The 12283-nt window shown below is 35.0% G+C and overlaps 1 protein-coding gene across 2 annotated transcripts in view; it reads right to left on the bottom strand.

The window, feature by feature from the left end:
• Positions 1-12283, bottom strand: part of for (cGMP-dependent protein kinase for) — a 261102-nt gene that overhangs the window by 39570 nt on the left and 209249 nt on the right. For both annotated transcript variants that reach the window (XM_083141470.1, XM_083141469.1), the window contains exons 3-5: positions 7272-7377; positions 5867-5930; positions 4117-4194 (exon numbers count right to left, since the gene is read on the bottom strand). In XM_083141470.1, the coding sequence (XP_082997596.1) occupies positions 4117-4194; positions 5867-5930; positions 7272-7377 (248 nt within the window). The remainder of the gene's footprint in view (positions 1-4116; positions 4195-5866; positions 5931-7271; positions 7378-12283) is intronic.

The following is a 12283-nucleotide window of genomic DNA, read 5'->3' as shown; positions in this document are numbered from 1 at the left end:
TTGTCGTTGTATTGCAAATGCTTTATTGAAAGGATGGTTGTGTCTTTCCCATATTTTAAATAGAAATTTCGTAGTAGAATACTGGCGTCTAAATGAAAGGGCCTGTTCAGCGCTCTCGTTGTAGATACTAATATTTGGACTAGATTTCATTAATCCTAGACAAACACAGAGTGCCTGTCTCTGTAAAATGTCTATTTTATCGGCCCAAGTATCAATCGTCCCACCATAAACGGGTGCCGAATACTCGAATAAAGAACGAAAGCAATTTTTGTAGAACAAAGTCATAATGGAGGGGTGTCCACCCCATTTCGTGTTCGCCAATCCTTTTAGAATATTGATTATTTGTTTTCCTTTTGCTAGCAGTTTGTTAATATGGACTTTCCAATCTAATTTTCTATCAAAGGAAACCCCCAGGTAAGTACAGGAAGATACTACCGGAATCTGTAGTATATGTGTCAGATTGTTAGGGTGTCGGTTTGATGTATAAGGGTTAAATATTATAATTTTTGATTTCTCGGCAGAAAAAGATAAACCGCGAGATAATAATTGAACACGTAGAGTATGAATCAGGTTGCGCAATTCTAAAATTCCTTGTGTGGTGTCTGATGTACTTTGATAAAAACAAAAATCGTCAGCATATTGAATGATGTTGTGAGTGGCCCTTGGTATTTGATGTATATATTTGGTGTAAATGTTAAAGAGGAGGGGACTCAGAGGGGAGCCCTGTGGTATTCCGCTCCGAACCAGTCTCGGGCCCTTCACATCATTATGAAACCAGAAGACCAGAATACGTTCCTGATATAGATTCCAAGCTATTTTAGCCACAATCGGGTGAATGTTTATTGAATCAAGAAGATTGCATAATATTGAAATGTCAACGGAGTCATATGCTTTAGCGACGTGGTATTTTTCCTCTGCGATATACATAATTATAAATCGCAGCAAGAATTTGGAACCCTTGAACTGGTAAGTGCTTTAGAATTTCATAGGTAATACCATCGTAGCCAGGTGCCGTGGATTTGATTTTATCAAGGATATTTTTTAGTTCTTTAACTGAAATAGCTGGGAAGTCATCAGTAAATTCGGTAGGTTCACGGTCATAAAAGGGGGAAGGCATAGGAACGGATGGGGGGGGTGAGAAGATCCATAAAATCTGATTCCCAGGAAGTATCAATTGGACGTGGATGGGAAACATGGGGATGTCGGAGAGAATTGAATTTCCGCCAAATTATACTAATTGGCACGTTAAGGTCAAGAGACTGACAATATGATTTCCATGCCTGACGTTTAGCTTTGATATATGTTTTTTTCGCTATCGCCTGGGCATTCTTAAGTTCTCGCCAGGTATCCGGCATAGGATATCTGGCGTATAATTTTGCTAATATTTTCTTTCTTTTTTTAATTGCGGCACAGGTTGGATTCCACCAATAGAGTTTTGGAAAACGGTCAAAAGAGTAAAACTTTTGTCTCGTTCCGCTGTCATCGAGTGCGATTGTTAGCATTTGCAAGAATTGGGTATATGTAATGGTCCTTACTGAAGCCGAATCATCACTATAATATAAACGGAGGAAAGAAGTGCGGAAATTTTCCCAGTTTATGGAATCGCGTTTCCAGCGACGAACCGGAGGTACAGTTGTGCTTGTAGTCGATAAATTAGCCGGTAAAGAAAGGAAAATTGGGGTATGATCACTTCCTCTTAAATCCATGTCGTTAAACCAATTGATGTTATTGAATATATGTGGTGATACTAAAGTGAGGTCTATACTCGTCGGGCTGGATCCGTTATGAGGATAATGTGTGGGGGAACCATCATTCAAAATAATAAGGTTATTTTCAGTAACCCAATGTTCTATTGTGGTTCCCAGCCTATCCGTCCGAGAGTTACCCCATATGTGATTATGTGTATTAAAATCTCCTGTTATCAAATATGGACCCGGAATGATTGTAAAAAGTTCGTTCAAGGCTGAGAGTGGAATATTCTGAGAAAGAGGATGTGGTGGAAGGTACATAGATATAAGCGTAAATAAATAATGAGCATATTTAATCCGGGCGGCAGCTATTTCACCTTGGTATTTTTTTATTATTGGGAGGGAATGTGGAATGTTAATTACGGAATGGGGTATATTTTCATGGACATATACAGCAACTCCCCGTTGATTTTGGTCAAAGGGAGGGCCGTACATTATGTAGTGGGGTAACCGATAGTTCTCATGATGAGTACCTTTCACCTCCTGTAGACAGATAAGTTGTGGATGGTAATCCGCCAACAGATCTTGAATTTCGCATTTACGTGCCGATAGACTGCGCACGTTCCATTGTAGAGTAACAGGCAAGGACATGTGTTTAGGATAGGGGAGGGGAGGTGATAGAGATAAAAATGAAAGATATCGGGACGTATTAACGACCCGACATAATAGACAAGAGGTGGGACGTAAGTTCTTGTATTCTTCTAATTATTTTCTCCTGTTCGTGTATTTCTGGTATATTAACTACAGAGGCCCATAGATCCGGAATAAGATCAAGTAGAGAACGATATATTGATCGCTGTTCGGGAGATAATGTGTCTCTGGCACCATATGTCCGCATAGGGGGTAAAGTGTTATCGGAACGAGTCTTTGTTAGGCCTTGTTGACCTTGAACCTTCTCGTCCATACGAATCGTGATACTTTCTGGTGTACTCTTGGGTGGAATTCTCCCAAGTGCACCAGCTCCTGTACTACGAGGCGGAGGAAAGGCTCGGGATCCTATTGGGGGTGAGGGATGGAAAATATCATCATCTGAGGCACTGGTAGAAGAGTCCGAGGTGTCAGAGGTTTTCTTATTATTTTTCTTCTTACGTCTTCTTCCACGTGTAGGGCGCACCAGAGGTGTACAGTCCTGGGTAGAGTTAGCTTTATTATTTGTAGGAGGTTCTTGTCTCACGATGTTGGAATAAGTGTTTCTTATTGTAGAGGCCGGTGGTCCCCCTGAAAGAGGTACCTGCTTCCAGGGTAGGTAAGGTTGGGTATGTATGTGGATCGTGTAGTGATTGTAATACCTCCGCCATTGTGAGAGGGGCTACATATGTACCCCGTATTTTGTGGCTAGCCTCAAAGTAAGAAATATTTTCTATTGCCATACGAGTATGTATGGCATGAGCTTCCCTCCTAGCTGGACAATTCTTATCTAGAGCATTGTGTTGTTCTTTGCAATTTATGCATTGGGGTGGTTTGTTGCAAGATTCCCCATGCTTTGGGGATCCACATTGTGGGCAATTTGCTTTCAATTTGCACTAATTTGCACCATGAGACAGTCTGTAACAGCATTTGCACTGCAAGACAGGTCTAATATGAGGTTGTACGTCCTTGATTTCGAGATTTAATATATTTTTTTCTGGAAGTCTGTTTCCGCGAAAAGTGACACACATTACAGTGAAATCTCTGAGTGTGAAATTTACATCGGAGTTCCTATAAAGTGATGCACTTTTTGTTATTGCTTATAGTGAGCTATGGATACACCACAGAATAATAATGCACTGATAATCCTAGGAATAAATAAAATGATTTGCATACTACCAACCCATTGCAAAATACTATTAACTTAGTTTGACGTAAGAAAATGTGTATTTATGCAACAGAATAAAAATATAATTAATACACAATTCTCTATTTGGTAAATACTTGGTGTTAATTTTTTGGACTTCAGGATTTATTGTACTCTTCATTTCCAAATTGCTTTATTCAAATTAGCAGTCTAAAAATATTGCATGACCATGAAAGATGTTTGAATAAAATTCATAAATTTTAACAACTATGAAGTTTGAAAGTTTTATTACACTTCTTATGTGGGGGGGGGGGTCAAATACTCTTATCCCTGCTGTTCTAGGAATGTCAGATTCTCCACTGTTATAGTGTTAGGCGATTTTCAACAAATTATAATTTCTACAAATCTACTTTTAGGCAATATTTCTGTTTCATTTATTTATTAGATGACCATATAATTAACGATGTATTTTATGGTACTTTACCATACAAAAAATTCTTTTTCTCTTTCTCTTTTCTTCTTACACACATGAACATTGTTATTACTAAGTATAATGCATAACTATGTTGCTGTTTTTAAACTGACACTACTTACCTGGCCTTTACTTATAATGAAAAATGTGTCTCCTCTTGCTCCTTGTCTAATAATGTAGTCACCGTTGTTGTAGAATGTCTGAAAGTAAAAGAGGTATACATTAATTTATCATTGAACTTTGGATTTACATAAACAATTGTCTGTAACTTTATATTATTATTTAACAAATTTATCTGTTAATTCCATGTTCTTGTGCAGTACTTCTCATATGTTTGTTTACATCCATTTATGTTCTAATAAGCTAACCAGGTGGGCCTACAGTTTAAAGTGGAATTTGAACTATTGTGCACTATACTTACACTAGGGATCGAACCTGGAACTCCTTCATTACAAAGTGATGCCATTACCACTATGCCATGGAGATAGTTGAAGTCTCTCATATGTGTAGACCTATAGGTATAGTGGGCAATGATGGTGATGGTGATAGAAAAATGAGGCAGTTATATGGAGCTGTGGTAGTCTAGTCAGTAGGGTGTCTGACTGCCATGCAGGAGACCTGGGTTCAATTTTTGCGGTGGGTGATCTAAGATCAGTTTCCAGCCTTGTCCCTACAAAAAGCAGCTCTGGGGCTTACTGAGCCTCAAAGAAATAGGTACCTGGTTGGGGGTTAAAAGCAGCTGGAACATGGTGCTAGGCACATCATCTCCAAAATGTCTGGAATCAAAGAACGTGTAGGGTAATGTGCATGGGGAAACTTTACCATACTTTACCCATATGCCTCTGAATAACATACAACAATTGCATGTTTTCGCTAAAAGGGTATTTATTTATCTATTTTCCCTGTTTGCTAAGAACAGAAAAAGGGGGGGGGGGCACATAGCAGACCAGAAGTTGGCTACATCTCTTTCTTACCTTCTAGCATCAGCAAGAGGTTGCCCAGGCATTAAGGGAACAAGCAGAAAACAGAATAGCTTATGGGGTCAGACTTTGAGAGTAAAAACATTTGCTCCAAGCACAGAGGGAGGAAGGGTGTACCAAATTCAGTGCAGGTGCACAAAATTCTATTCTTATCCCGGGTGTGGAAATATCTAAGCTCTGCATGTGTGTTCCAAATGTTAATAATAGGAAAGTACCAGAGTGTTTGAAATGTCTACCTGCAAGTTACAAAATTTGACTGTAATTTACTTTGGTCCCTTGTCACTTTGCCATGCAATTTTGATCCTAATAAACATAGAGAATTTGCACATGATTTTGACTCTTACTAATGCAGGAACTTGAAATATTTTATACATTCAGTTAATTGGACAATGGGTAATTTCCTTATTAAGAGGAAGCAACCATAAAGAATGCCCTTATCATGCATGCAATTAGCTTTGATGTACTAATCAATATGTGTTCCTTACAGTTTCGAACAGTTAGGTCTGGCATATCAACAGGTTTTAAAAGCATTGTGCTGAAAATGATTTCACTCTCTTACAGATTTACAGATATCTAAACTTGCTAACAATTTGCTTAAGTTTCTCCATTATTTACATAAATAAAATATAAAAATCTAGATTTATATTTTTAATAAAAAGTTCTTTACAGTTACAGTGTATGTTAAAGAGTAAGAATGCAAAATGGTGTAGATAGTATAAAAAATATTTTTCAGCATTGCATAGCCATTTTTAACTTGGAAACAATTTTTTTCTTATGTATCCACCTACTTCTTATTTTGCAATTTTAAAATGCGCATGTCAATTGAATACTCGTTATACCTCTCAAGATTTTACTTTGCCATAACATGTGGGCAGAAACTATCGCTACTTACTTCCTCCAAAACATCTGAGATTTTTATCAATGTTTCTTCAGGTAAGTTCTTGAAGATCGGAACACTAGGAAGTGGAAAAAAAACATACATTAAACACCCATAAAAATACAATAAAAAACAATACAATTAAAATTCACATACAGTAACTGAAATAAGTAGCAGTAGGATATAACAGATTCATGATTACATGCAATAGGAATTTAAAAATGTTAAGTGCATTAAGTTTAATTGCACAGTTTTCTCTTAATGCATGAATATGCAAAAAATTCTTGTTATTTCAATGACACCTAGATTAAACACCTTGTGTGAATTTAATTTGAAATAGCACATTTCAATATTAATACAATATCACTAATACACACGGTTAGGACTATAATGTTTTCCAAATTTATAATCTGCTAATTTTATCACAATTATAAGGCACAATTTCTTCAAAATTCTTTTTTTTCTCATTGAAAATACTGCATGGCAGATACTACAAGTATCAACAAACAACAAAATTCATGTCCACTGTTTGCAGTGGACTATTAAGTTTTATTGCATGTGCACGAAGCCCCAAATAATAATATGTGTTTAACAATAATACTGAAGCATTCTTGGAAATGATTTCTTTGTAGAATGATTATGTTAGGACTTTTGAACTTTCAATTCTCATTGTCTACCATTAAGAGTAATTAAAAATGATCACTCCAATAAGTTAGCAATATAGTTCACAGGTCATAATACCTTCTCCTCACACATAAACAAATGATTTTCTTAAATGAAGATAGAGTACCATCACAGCACACTGTGTTACAAAATAAGTGTTATATTTTTAATTGTGTGAACGATAAACCATGATTCCTAATTGATAAACAATTTTATGTTTACTTATTTCACTCTATTTTTAAATAATTTACTTCCAGTACTCAAATTGAACAAAATGTAAGAAGGCAGGGAGGAGTTTCAGAATTATTTTTTTTCTGATTTTTCGGTCGATGAATTTTTGTAAGCGCTGAGGGAGTTTTTGCATGCCCATGTCATACCAGCTCGCCGCCATGTCGTAGAAGTCAGTTAAAATTATGTCAGTAAAGTAAAAATAGTGAGAAAGTTTACTATTTAAGGTAATTGAAAATAAATTTTAACTTAAAAATATAATTTTGTATAACTCATAGTTCCATAATTTGAATTACTCTCAATAAAAATAACTTTGATAGTATACATATTCTTAGAAGGATGAAATTTTCTTTCCCCAGTTGGGAAGAAATTTAGAAATGTAGAGACTGAAAAGAAAATAAATAAAGATAGACATTTTTGGCATCCTCCCCCTCCCCTTTCAATTCAGACATTATTTATTTAAATTAGGCTAATTCACAACTTAAATTACCGGTATTCTCTATAAATGTAATCTACTAAAAATCCTTACCTTTTGAGGAAGTCTGTGTACTCCACTTGTCTGATGAGGCCGGTCCTCATCATGATAGTTTGGAAGCATTGTCTCTCTATAGCCCATAGCTTACAGTCAGTTGCAGCTAAAAACATATTTAGAAAAAATTAGATATACGCAATGCACATAGTGTAAAAAGTTCAGCATTGACTCATGTTTGCATTTGAATTATTTAACACAGCAGTTTTCTAGCTCTTTAGGTTAATCGTGATGATGTTGACGATTAAAGGAAGCAGACGAAGGAACAAGCGCAATAAGGTGGCCATGTCCTGGCCGGGACAACCCCAGAACCCAAATGATGTACTTAATGCTGAACACGCACAGCCATCAAAGCAGCAGCACGAACCTCCTATCTACAATTCTTCGCATTTAGAAAAATATATATACTATTAACATATAATGGGTCAATCCATGTCAAGTGGTCCACGATATGAGTACATCGTTGCTCAACAATTTTCAAAAAAATCTAATTTTCTCTATGCAGTTACTGTACCATGTTGTTAGTTGAAAACAGTCATTATTTTAAATTTAGTGGCTGTAGGTTTCGAGTGGCAGCCACATTTGTTTTCAAAGATCCGCCATTTGGTGGTGTTGTAAGGGGTTACCGAATCTGAAATATCTCATTCCTTAATTATCCTATTGATGTGGAACAAAAACCAAAATGATCAGCAAACTGTAAGCTACAAGACTGTTTATTAGCCATTGTTATATACGAATTATGAAAGTGTGAAATTTACGTTTGAAAAGTAGGTCATTGACACTGAAAGTCCTGACTTTAGTAGATAATATTTGCAAGAAGGGAAATGTTTACTGGATAAAGAGCTCTGATATAGATGTGCTCATTCGCCAAGTTTCAACCCTTAAACATGCTTCCCTTTTTTTCTATAAATGATTAAAAAGTTAGATAAGTGGAAAAAGTGCACCTCGATAGGATAATTAAGGGACGAGATATTTCAGATTTGGTAAACCCTTACAACACCACCTAATGGCGGATCTTTGAAAACAAATATGGCTGCCACTCGAAACCTACAGCCACTAAAATTAAAATAATGACTGTTTTCAACTAACAACATGATAAAGTAACTACACAGAGAAAATTAGATTTTTTAAAAATTGTCGAGCAAACATGGACTGGACCACTTGACACGGATTGTCCGAATAACATTATTCTTACTACATGCATATGCTTTCAACACATTAAGGCTTTCCACTCCTTTCAAAAACTGATATGATATTTCAAATTCTGATACATTACATCTGCTTAGAATTCCTTCTTGAGAATTCACGTGAATCTTTGTGCGATTTCCTTTTTCTGTTTTTTAAGTATTCACCGTAGATTCATGGCTACGTAAGCCTATTTTCCATCACAGATATCTAGACAACAGTCAAATTAAGACACACAAAAAATCAAGTTAATGCTCTAGAAGGAATTCTAAGTACAGTGGAACCCGGATTTTACATTTTTTCCGCATTATGCATTCAATCTTGATGGTCTCATATAGCAAAATGTTATAAAAATTCCCCGATTATACATTTTCCCACATTTTAAGTTTTTTGAAATTGGTCCCTTGACAAACTTAAAATCGAGGTTCCACTGTAGATAAATTTTCCCAAAATTTGGAATATCATAGCAGTTTTTCAAAAGAAGAGGGATTTTCGAAAACTGTTGTACTTTCCCATAACTGACAAAGCTTGGATAACTACACACACGGGAACTTCAAGCTTAGCTATATCACTATATCTTTCTTGTAAGGGTTGGTATGTAAGGAAGCAAATATCATGGTGTTGACTAGGCCTAAGGCACTATATCTGTATCAGTTTATTTCATTTAATAATACATTTTGTTTAATGTAAACTATCGATTAAATTACTGAAAAGCCTGTATGCATAGGAGCAGGCTACTGCTTTGCTATAAATTAGGATCTTCAGATCTGATATTAATTGGTATCAATTAGAGAACAGACCAGTTACGTATATACATGTATATTCTCACTTTGCCTTAACTTTATCAAGTTTATTTCTTGCAAATAAACATGTCTCAACATAATGGGATCTTTTGCGTTATTCTTAGTAAAAAAATAACTACAATAGTACGTGTAAAAAGTCAATAAAATGCCATTGGCTAATTCCTTACAATCGTCCTATCTGCCACTCTAGCACTCCCACACCCCTTTTTTCTGACATAGCTAATGAGCAGAACTCATTCATGAAATGATATATTGCACAACTCAGCATAAGGTGATTATATTTTCTGGACAAATTCACTTTGTTGTTTTCATTTTAACAAAAACACTCAAAAACAAGCAATGAACTTCAAGGAAATAAGAATCCAGAAAGCAGTGGTATAATGCTAACTGCTTTATACTGTCGAGAAAATCAATTTTCTTTTCAGACAACTAATATTATAATAGTATTTTAAGTCTTTAGTGAAACTTTCGTTTTCTTATTAACTTCAACAACAATGGGGGAAACTGATCAGTGATCCCTTGTGTTCAAAATGTTGAGTGTCATTATGGACACTCTTATGACGGTCTTATGTCTTTGTACAAAAAATTCCATAAACTTACAATCAAAACATAAATTATAAAGATGCTTCATAACTCTCCCACCTAATAACAAAGTAATGTCACCAAAGTTTCAATCGGATTCAACTGACATTTAACAAACTCACAAGAAACTAAAAGCAATTAAACAATATTTAACAGATATACCTCTATATAATCTCATCTCATTCCTTAATTATCCTATTGATGTGGAACAAAAACCAAAATGATCAGCAAACTGTAAGCTACAAGACTGTTTATTAGCCATTGTTATATACGAATTATGAAAGTGTGAAATTTACGTTTGAAAAGTAGGTCATTGACACTGAAAGTCCTGACTTTAGTAGATAATATTTGCAAGAAGGGAAATGTTTACTGGATAAAGAGCTCTGATATAGATGTGCTCATTCGCCAAGTTTCAACCCTTAAACATGCTTCCCTTTTTTTCTATAAATGATTAAAAAGTTAGATAAGTGGAAAAAGTGCACCTCGATAGGATAATTAAGGGACGAGATATTTCAGATTTGGTAAACCCTTACAACACCACCTAATGGCGGATCTTTGAAAACAAATATGGCTGCCACTCGAAACCTACAGCCACTAAAATTAAAATAATGACTGTTTTCAACTAACAACATGATAAAGTAACTACACAGAGAAAATTAGATTTTTTAAAAATTGTCGAGCAAACATGGACTGGACCACTTGACACGGATTGTCCGAATAACATTATTCTTACTACATGCATATGCTTTCAACACATTAAGGCTTTCCACTCCTTTCAAAAACTGATATGATATTTCAAATTCTGATACATTACATCTGCTTAGAATTCCTTCTTGAGAATTCACGTGAATCTTTGTGCGATTTCCTTTTTCTGTTTTTTAAGTATTCACCGTAGATTCATGGCTACGTAAGCCTATTTTCCATCACAGATATCTAGACAACAGTCAAATTAAGACACACAAAAAATCAAGTTAATGCTCTAGAAGGAATTCTAAGTACAGTGGAACCCGGATTTTACATTTTTTCCGCATTATGCATTCAATCTTGATGGTCTCATATAGCAAAATGTTATAAAAATTCCCCGATTATACATTTTCCCACATTTTAAGTTTTTTGAAATTGGTCCCTTGACAAACTTAAAATCGAGGTTCCACTGTAGATAAATTTTCCCAAAATTTGGAATATCATAGCAGTTTTTCAAAAGAAGAGGGATTTTCGAAAACTGTTGTACTTTCCCATAACTGACAAAGCTTGGATAACTACACACACGGGAACTTCAAGCTTAGCTATATCACTATATCTTTCTTGTAAGGGTTGGTATGTAAGGAAGCAAATATCATGGTGTTGACTAGGCCTAAGGCACTATATCTGTATCAGTTTATTTCATTTAATAATACATTTTGTTTAATGTAAACTATCGATTAAATTACTGAAAAGCCTGTATGCATAGGAGCAGGCTACTGCTTTGCTATAAATTAGGATCTTCAGATCTGATATTAATTGGTATCAATTAGAGAACAGACCAGTTACGTATATACATGTATATTCTCACTTTGCCTTAACTTTATCAAGTTTATTTCTTGCAAATAAACATGTCTCAACATAATGGGATCTTTTGCGTTATTCTTAGTAAAAAAATAACTACAATAGTACGTGTAAAAAGTCAATAAAATGCCATTGGCTAATTCCTTACAATCGTCCTATCTGCCACTCTAGCACTCCCACACCCCTTTTTTCTGACATAGCTAATGAGCAGAACTCATTCATGAAATGATATATTGCACAACTCAGCATAAGGTGATTATATTTTCTGGACAAATTCACTTTGTTGTTTTCATTTTAACAAAAACACTCAAAAACAAGCAATGAACTTCAAGGAAATAAGAATCCAGAAAGCAGTGGTATAATGCTAACTGCTTTATACTGTCGAGAAAATCAATTTTCTTTTCAGACAACTAATATTATAATAGTATTTTAAGTCTTTAGTGAAACTTTCGTTTTCTTATTAACTTCAACAACAATGGGGGAAACTGATCAGTGATCCCTTGTGTTCAAAATGTTGAGTGTCATTATGGACACTCTTATGACGGTCTTATGTCTTTGTACAAAAAATTCCATAAACTTACAATCAAAACATAAATTATAAAGATGCTTCATAACTCTCCCACCTAATAACAAAGTAATGTCACCAAAGTTTCAATCGGATTCAACTGACATTTAACAAACTCACAAGAAACTAAAAGCAATTAAACAATATTTAACAGATATACCTCTATATAATCTCAATGAATTTCATTAGTTAAACTGGATTAGTAAATTGAAGCACTTAAATTCTTTTGATATTGTACGTCTCCTATATTTGGATTTTCTCTTTTACAAGTTTAGTATGTGACACTTATAACTGTTTATGTTTAACCCATATGATTTATTTGTATTTTTGTG

Source organism: Lepisma saccharinum, chromosome 20 (assembly GCF_977018435.1).
Source record: "Lepisma saccharinum chromosome 20, izLepSacc3.1, whole genome shotgun sequence".
In the NCBI taxonomy this organism is placed as follows: Eukaryota; Metazoa; Arthropoda; class Insecta; order Zygentoma; family Lepismatidae; genus Lepisma; species Lepisma saccharinum.
The sequence above is the reverse complement of the archived record's forward strand: the minus strand, read 5'-3'. Positions and strand labels throughout refer to the sequence as shown.